General features: G+C 41.1%; 2 protein-coding genes across 2 annotated transcripts; both read right to left on the reverse strand.

Annotated features, from left to right (window-relative positions):
- Positions 1 to 818: 818 nt before the first annotated feature.
- On the reverse strand, positions 819 to 2573 carry LOC114929714 (uncharacterized). Its single transcript, XM_029301378.2, has one exon. It carries the CDS (start codon positions 2571 to 2573, stop codon positions 819 to 821), a length of 1755 nt encoding a protein of 584 aa, XP_029157211.2.
- A 221-nt stretch (positions 2574 to 2794) lies between these two features.
- LOC114928985 (uncharacterized) lies at positions 2795 to 4033 on the reverse strand. The gene has a single exon (XM_029300353.2). The coding sequence runs from the start codon at positions 4031 to 4033 to the stop codon at positions 2795 to 2797; it is 1239 nt and encodes a 412-aa protein (XP_029156186.2).
- Between the last annotated feature and the right edge of the window lie 5209 nt (positions 4034 to 9242).

Raw genomic sequence — 9242 nt, forward strand, 5'->3', positions numbered from 1 at the left:
GGGGGCACGCGACAACCGCCCGCCAACGCGGATTAGTTTGTTTTCGCCGAGAAACGGCGTTAAAGACAACAATGCACTCTTCGCTGGAATCAAACGTTGCTGCAACAAAGATTCCTTTTTCCGCGCGAATAATTCTGATTGAATTTGCGACAACCAAAAGTTTCGTGCTTTTCTACATTCGAGCGCGGAAATTGACCGGGAGCCTTCGTCGCATGTGTCGCGCGGCACCGAGTGTCTTTTAAGCTTTGAGATGAATCTCATGATGTAGGCGGTGATACGAATTAAACGCGGCCACGACGAGTACCGTGCGGCAAGGTCCCATGGTTTCCGTCGCGACACGAGATGAGACGCCGCGTTTTCTTTTCGCTCCATCGTGGTCATCGAAAGAGACGAATCGAATGGCGCCGGCCATTCGGATTCAAAACAATGTAACCATGCAGGTCCCCGCCACCAGAGCGTGTGAGACGCAAAATTCTCACCGGGTATACCGCGTGACGCGCAATCCGCGGGATTGTGATCAGTGGGGACGTGTCTCCATTGCGCGTTTGGGAGTCTAGATTGTATTTCAGAGACGCGATTCGCGACGAACGTCTTCCACTTTAATGGATGTTGCGCCACCCACGCGAGAACTACCGTGGAATCGGTCCAACAGTGGCAAGAATCTGCAGGGAGATGCAGGGATGATCTGACAAAATCGATTAGTTTCGCGAGTAACACGGCAGCGGCGAGTTCCAGCTGTGGAATACTTAATGTTTTTATCGGCGCGATTTTTGATTTTCCGATTAACAATCGTACTGTTATTTCACTGGATAACGAAACTATTCGAATATACACAGCGGCAGCGTAAGCGTGCGAAGATGCGTCTGCGAAACCGTGTAAGTCGCATCTGACGCTATCTGCACCGCGTTGGATCCAGCGATCCAATTGAAGACCGTGCAGAGCGGCGAGGGATGAGCGAATGGTGTCCCAGCGATCGAGAATGTCAGCGGAAAGCACGTTGTCCCATCCGATTTTGAGCAGCCATCCTTTTTCTGAAGGAAAATCTTCGCGATAACAGTAACCGGAGTACTCCACCTCAACGGATCGAACAATCTCGCGATAGTTGAAAGGATCAACCGTTTGGTAGTCTGCTCGGAATGCGGAAGCGTGACGTTAAATTGAAAGGCGTCAGAGGACGGATTCCACCTGATGCCGAGAATTTTAAGATGGTTATCTGTTTGAAGCATCTTATCGCAAACGAGGCCGTGATCTGCGCTAGCGATATCGCTGAGGAGTTGGGAAGAGTTGCTCGCCCATTTTCTCAGCTCGAATCGGCCTCGACGAAGCAACGCGCATACCTGCTCGCGAACTTGACGAAGGAGAGGTATGTCGTCCGCCCCGAAGAGAACGTCATTGACATAAGTATTTTGCTGCACAATAGCAGCGAGTGGGAAAGAACTACCCTCATCTTGAGCGAGCTGACGAATGACGCGTAGCGCTAAAAATGGCGCACAGGCTGTGCCGTATGTTACAGTAGTGAGCTGATAAGCTCGAGCGGGTTCTGAAGGAGCGCCGCTCCACAGAATTCGCTGGTAATCGATGTCACGCGGGTCCATAACTATTTGGCGATACATTTTCGTTATATCGGCAGCGTAAACGTAGCGGAACTGTCGCCAGCGCAGAATGACCGCCGATAAGTCCGCTTGTAACTTTGGCCCGGTGAGCAAGTGATTATTCAACGACGTTGAATTGGTCGTCAGACTCGACGCGTTGAATACGACTCGCAATCTTGTCGTGACGCTACTGTCGCGAATGACAGGATGATGAGGGAGATACACTTCCTGCGAGGCGACTTGATCGCTCTTCACTTCGTTCATATGTCCTAATGATTCGTAGTCGTGCATAAATTCGGCGTATGCCGCACGAAGGTCGGAATGTAGAAGGAAGCGACGATGTAAGCCTCGCAAGAAGCGTTCCGCCGTGTGGCGCGAATCGCCGATGTCGATCGGCGGACCGCGCTTAAACGGAAGGCGCACTGTGTATCGGCCGTCAGCACTGCGCGAATGCGTGGCTGTGAAATGCTCCTCACATTGCTGCTCTTCAGGGCTGAGGAGAGCCTGTCGAGGAGTTTCTTCGATTTCCCAGAATCGTCTGAGCTCCTGATCTAGAGCCTCCGAATTCGCGCAATGCTGAACGGTGATCGCTCGCGATTGCGTCGACAGCTCGGAAATGGGCCCCGACAAAACCCAGCCGAAAATGGTTTGCTGCGCAATTGGCTGCCCAGGGGCGCCTTTACGAACGCCGCTAAGCAGCAACTCGCCATATAAGTCTGCTCTGATAAGGATTTCGATCGGGTCAGCGCTTGTTGGATTCGGATCGGCCAGATTGAGATCGCTTATATAGCTCCAATCATAGCTAGAATTTGCTTTGTAAGGCGAATATTTTGTGAGAGATCTGAGAATCGATGCGGTTGTCGTGAACACGGGAGCAGCTTGATTGATCGGAGCGATCCGAATCTTAGCGGCGAATTGACAAGTTCCGGCGTTCATTCCGCCGACGGCGGAAATCGAGAGTGGTTGGCGAATGCGACGCATTCTGAGAGTTTGTGCGAGACGCTCCGTGATGAAGGTGATCTCCGAGCCTTGATCGAGAAGCGCTCGCACGGTGAGAGTCCGACCCGACGGTGCACTGACGGTGACGCGGGCCGTCGCGAGTAACACTTGCGGGAGCGCGACGCCTGTTAGCTGGGAGCATAATGCCGTGGCCGAAGTGATCGCGATAGAGTCTGACGACACACTCGACGAGGTTTCGTTTTTTAGAGAGACGTTTTAGCGGATGCAGTTGAGAAAGAGGCCGAGTCAACGTGCAGCATCGAGTGATGCTTGCTTTGACAAGTTCTGCACGAGTATTGACTGCTTGCTTTGGCAAGTTCTGCACGAGTTTGTACAGCGTGCTTTGCGCTCAAACAATTGACGCATCGCTTCGCTTTTAAAATGACTTCAAGGCGTTGACTCGGAGTCCTCCGCAAAAACTGCGGACATTTGTTAATGAAATGCGCGGCCCGACATAGTGGGCACGATAAACCAGAGGCAGTGGCGTTAGCACTGGTAACTTTTGGCGCGCGCGAGAATTTGGAAGCATTAGCCGGAGAGATTTCCTCCAATGCACGAATGCGCGTGTCGAGAAATCGGTCGAGAGCTTCATACGAAGGAATGTTCGGGTCGTCACCGGTTTTTAACTTCCACGCTTTCCGAGTGGCGTGATCAAGTTTTTGCGTGACGCTAAAAACTAACATATCGCTCAACATTTGATCGGGTGATCGATTTAAATTTTTTAAAGAAGCGATAGCGCGATTCGCTTTGTCGCGAAGTGCGTTAAGTTCGACAGCGGATTCGCGAGCGACCGTCGGCAGAGAGTATAGCGCTGATACGTGCACGTCGACGAGCCGTCGCTTATTGTCGAATCGTGAAACTAATGTTTTCCACGCGATATCAAAATTATCCGCGGTGATTTGAATAGATTTTATAGTGTCGAACGCACGACCGGTGAGACTTGAAGCTAGGAAATGCATCCGCGAAAATGCAGTTAATTCGGTATTTTGAATTATGAGAGAAGTAAAGCGATCGCGGAAGCTCTCCCAGTCCTCGACATTTCCCGAAAACGGCGGTAGTTGAATCGGCGGCAAATGAGTTAATGAAAAGGACGATGGTTCAGCGGTACTTATCGTGGACTGCGACAGGCTCGTTCTGGTGGGCGTTGGATCCAGCTCTTCGAGGCAGTCGGCCATGTAGTCGAGGGTTGTCTCGTAGTATTCCTCGCAATTTTCGAAGATCGTGTTCGAAAAGTAGTCCATGGTCCGCTGCTGCTCGGCGGTGAACGCTCGTGCCAGGATAGCGTGCTTCTCGATGCACCGTGTCCAGGTCTCCTTCAAGGTTGACATTCGTTGACGAATCTTAGCCGCAGTGTAATTGGCTCTGCCAACTTTTTTAAAGTTGGAGAGCGCTCGCTCTACAGATTGCAGCATTGTTAGCTGCTGCGAGAGATGATCGCTCATCGTGTTGGCTGTCTCCACCTTGGGTGCGGGCGAAACGATGAGTCCGTCACTGAGGTCCAGCAGAGAGAGAGAGAGAGAGAGACGATCGCACTGCGTTCACCGTGGGTTACCTCGATCCGGCTCGAAGGACCAACTTTTATGTTCACGATTCAAAGGTTTTTTTTTTTTTATTAAGGATTTAATGTGAACGTGAATGAATAGCCGGGACCGCTCCGAAAGAGCGCGAGGTAGGAGCCAAGGGAGCAGTGGCGAGGAGATACTGAAGGCGGAGTAACTTTGAGTCGTTTAACTTTTGAAAATGTTATATATTACTTGAGAGCATGTTCTCGCTCAACAGCTCCTTACAGAATAAAGCGAGAATCGCCACGTACGGCGAAACTTCCTGATTTTCCCGACTGAGAAAAGGAACCAAAATCACGCATCAGCCGGATGACACGTGTCTAAATGGACGCAAACATCGGTGAACGCGAACCGAGGAGCGAAAACATTGACATAAGCTCCTTGGTGTTTTCAAATTTGAAGGTTTAACGAGCTGAGCGATAACCTTCTTGTTTTAATTATGCTATTTCTTATACTTTATTCTTTACTTATTTATTATTTGGAAATAAATGAGACACTTATTCTCATACACTTGAACTTAATAACTTTATTTATAATATAATCAACCAAAAGCACAATGACTGAAATTCTCTTTCTTTATCTTTTCGTACGGTGTGTTTGTCGCCAACGACCGACAAGAAGTGTGTTTGTACGCGCGTTCCACTCTTTTCAATCACGCTCGCTCAACGTGAGTGTCTTATGATTCATTCCATCAATGGATGGCACCACTGAGACGTTTAGCTAAACCTTTCTGATATTGAAATATTCACTTATTCCAACACGCCTCCTTGAATTTTCAACATCATAATTCGGCAATTTTTGTTTTCTTGCATTAAATCGTATAATCAATTTTTTAATTTCCGCATACATTATTTTGTTTCTTATTTACTAACATATTTTAAACTTAATCTTTTAATCTGTATTTAATACTAGAATACTTTAAATTAATTTTAGCGCTTTCCTATTTTTAACAAATTTTGCTTTGTCTAAACTTTTCGTTAATATGTCGGCCAAATTACATTCAGAATCAATTTTCACAATATCAATCATGCCATTTTCATAATTTTCATTAATATAATGATATTGCACTTCGATGTGCTTTGAATTTTTCGTATAGTTACCAAATTTTGCAATAGCTACCGCGCCTGAATTGTCCTCATAAATTTTTATCGGTTTCTCTATCTTTAAATTAAATGACTCGTTTAGTAAATTTCTCAAAAATAAAACTTCTGTCACTGCTTCCGACATAGCAGTATATTCTGCGAAAGTTGAACATTTGGATACTGTATTTTGCTTACGTGTCTTCCAATAAATCAAATTACCACATAATCTTATTATAAATCCAGTTGTAGATTTTCGATCAATGTTGTCGCCTGCATAGTCTGAATCAACCATACAGTCCAACTTTTCATCTTTCACACTTTCATCATAGTAAGTCAATTTTAAATCTTTAGTTTTATATAGATATTTCAAAATTCTTAGAGCATATTTGAAATGTGTCTGGTCATAACAACTTTGGAATCTACTTAAATAGTTTACACTGTATGCAATATCTGGTCTTGTACCTGTACTAATATACAGTAATTCACCAATTAGATTTCTATACTTTATTCTCTCATCGATTTCAGTAGCTTGTTCCAGTTTTAGATTACTCTCCATGGGAGTATCATACAATTTGGCATTTTCTAAATTATATTTTACAGCCAAGGATTCAATATATTTTGTTTGACTCAATGTCATTTCTTTTCTGTCTTTCCTATAGTCTACATCGATTCCGATGTATTTACCGATTTTACCTAAATCTTTCATAGAAAATTTTTGTTTGAAACTAGCTTTCACTTCATTAATTTTAATTTTATCTTTGCAACAAATCAAAAGATCATCAACAAAAACTAAGATATATATTGGATCTTTGCTTGTATTGTTTACATATAGACAGTAGTCATAATTGCTCCTAACAAAATTTAAATTTTTAACATATTTATTAAAGCAATCGTACCAAGCCCTCGGACTCTCTCTAAGACCATATAGAGCCTTTTGCAATTTGCATACTTTATTTTTTCCTGTTTCATAGCCGAGAGGTTCATTTATATATACTTCCGATTTTACAGTACCATTGAGAAATGCTGTCTCAACATCCATTTGCTCAATAAACAAATTATTTGCGCAACAATAGCTTAACAAAATTTTAAAAGTTTGCATTTTTCCTACGGGTGAGTAAGCGTTTTCAGGATACTCTTTTTGCTGAAACCCCCTTACAACTAATCTAGCTTTGTACGTATTGTCGTTTTTCCTTTTATAAATCCATTTTACATCTATAATTTTCCTATCTTTTGGTCTATCAACTACAGTCCATGTTTCATTTTTCTTTAAACTTTCTATTTCAGAACTCATAGCTTTTTTCCATTCTTTAGATTCTCTGGAGTTTATCGCCTCCTCAAAAGTATTGGGTACGCTCACATCAGCATAGTTTACATCAATATAATGCGTTATAGGGTTACCAAATCTGTTTACCGGATTTCTCTTTCTACTTAAAACCTTTTTTTCTACTGGCTTTTCATTTATATTTTGCTGGTCATTTGATTCGTTTTTTCTGTTCTAACTCGATATCCATATCATTGTCTAGCTCATTTTCCTTATCTATATTATTTCGATTCAATTCGCTGTCAGATTCATTATCATTTTCATTTTTCTAACTTCAAATTTCTAACGTTGTCATCATCAAAAGTTTTGTTTTCATTATCATTAGCCTTTTCTAAACAAATTAATTCTGTACCTTCTTCAACTACTCTAACATGTCTAGCATTAATTATTTTGTTATTTACAAGAACTCTATAACTGTTGTCATTATAACCTACCAGTATACCTAATTTTGCTTTATCGTCCCATTTATTTTTCCTCGAAACTTCGGGTATTCTCACAAAAACTCTACTTCCTATAAATTTTCAAATGTTTTACATTAGGTTTTTTGCCAAAAAATATCTCGTACGGAGTTTTGTTTTCTTGTGTGTTGGCTATTGTACGGTTTTTCAAATAAGCGACCGTTTTCATAATTTCGGGCCAATATCTGCGATTTATTTTTGCTTCTCTTGCTAAACATCTACCTATGTCCATTGCAGACCTATTATATCTTTCCGCGACTCCATTTAATTCTGTGCACATAAGGAGGACATGGCAACAATTCAATTCCTTTGTGCTTAACAAAATTATAAATTTCTCTATTTAGGTATTCCTTGCCATTATCACATTTCAATTTCTTTAATTTTTTATTAAATTGATTTTCAACTAAGTTTGTAAATTCTATGAAACAACCTGCGGTTTCCGCTTTACTTTTAATGCAATAAATTTTAGCACATTTACTGTAGTCGTCTATGAAAGTCAAAAAGTATTTTTCGCCACTATGACCGGTGGTACTATGTGGGCCATTCAAATCTGTGTGGATTAATTTCAAAATTTCAGTGGACTGAGTCCTCTTATTTTCAAACGGTACATTAGCCATTTTACTTTGGATACAGTTTGCACAATTCATGATATTATTTTCTAATTTATCTGGTAAGCCTTCTACTAATTTACCATTAACCAATTTATTTAAATATTGAAAATTTACATGGCCTAACGCTCTATGCCATTTTTCTTTGTCTGTCAGTTTCACTGCATTTGGGGTATATATCATTTTTTCTTATCGTAAAGAAAAAAAAATTTTTGATGGGGCAAACCTTATTATCGGGGAAAACTGTTAATTTTCTTTTTTTTTTTTAATTTTAGGGGTTGTGTTCTCTAATACCCCAAATTTTTTTTTTTATTTTTTTTGAAAGCCCCAAATTTTTTTTAAAACCTTTTCAAAATAAACTTTTTTTAAATCAAAAATTTTAATAATTTTAATTTTAAATTTTTTTAAAAAGGTTTTTGGCGGGCAAAACTTTTTGATTTCAATTTTTTCCAAAAAGGGAAATTTTTCATCAATAGGGGAATTTTTTTTTCCCCGTATTACAAAAAAAATTTCTTGTTGATAATTGGTCTTACAACCACACAACAGCCACCGAAACGGGTTTTAAAGGGGGATTTAAAATTTTAAAACCCAAACTTTTCCCCAAAAGAGGGGGGGGGGCCCCGGGGGTTTTTTTTAATTCCCTTGGGGTTGTGGGGGTGGCCCCTGCCCCTTTTTGACCTTTTTCCCCCTGCCTCGAAAAAGGGCCCCTTTTTTTTTGTACTTTTCCTTCCCCCGTGATGGTTCGCGGGGCCCCGGAAAACCCCCGGCTCCTCTCCCCCCGGTTTTTTTTTATTTTCCTCTGCCTTTTTTTCCCTTTGGGGGGGCCTTCCCCCGCGGGGCGCTTTTTTAGTGCCCCAATTTTCCCCCCCGGAAACATTTTTCCCTTGTTTTTTTGGAAAAAGGGGCCCATTTTTTTCTTTTCACCTCCCCCTTGGGGTCAATTTTTTTCCCTTAATTTTTTTTAAATTTTCCCGAGGGTTTCTTTTTTTTTTTTGGGTACAGATAAAAAATCCCCAAAAAGGAGCATTTTTTTGGGGAGATTTTTAATTTAAAATTTTCTTTTTTTTTTCTTTTCTCAGTATCCACCAGCTGATTCAGCTTTTTTCATGCCTTTTAAAAATTAAAAAAAAAATCCCCCAAAAATTGAAAATTTTTAAAATTTCCCTTTTCAAAAATTTTCCCGATTTATTTTTAAAGGGGTGTCGTTTTGTTGAAAACCTTTTTTCAAAACTTTGACATCATCTAAAAAAGTCGTTTTACATTCGCTAATGTATTCAAATTGCTTATCTGACATGCACGGGGTTAAATTGGGGTTTTGTTTTGAAAAACACTTTTTTTTTCCAAACATTTTCGTTACCCCTTTTCGCTCTTTTTTTTTCCCCGGTTTTGACAATCTTTTTATTCCAAAATTTTTGTGATTTTGGAAAATTTCCCCATTTGGGCAAAAATTTTTCCCCTAACCGGAAATTTTTAGTCGTCATTTTTTCCCCCAGAAATTTTTTCTCCCTTTTTTAAAATTTTAAAAACTTTTCGATTTCAACTTAAAAACCAGTTTCTTAAAATTTTTTGGGAAAATTTTTCTAAAAAAATTTTGTTTTCTTTTTTTAGCTTGAAGTCTTT

The sequence above is a fragment of the Nylanderia fulva genome, unplaced genomic scaffold (assembly GCF_048542155.1).
Source record: "Nylanderia fulva isolate GAGA-0341 unplaced genomic scaffold, ASM4854215v1 Scaffold89, whole genome shotgun sequence".
Taxonomy (NCBI): Eukaryota; Metazoa; Arthropoda; class Insecta; order Hymenoptera; family Formicidae; genus Nylanderia; species Nylanderia fulva.

Excerpts from the sequence above, each read along its gene's own strand:
- LOC114929714 (XM_029301378.2), bottom strand. The coding sequence starts at position 2,573 with ATGCGTCGCATTCGCCAACCACTCTCGATTTCCGCCGTCGGCGGAATG.
- LOC114928985 (XM_029300353.2), bottom strand. The coding sequence starts at position 4,033 with ATGAGCGATCATCTCTCGCAGCAGCTAACAATGCTGCAATCTGTAGAG.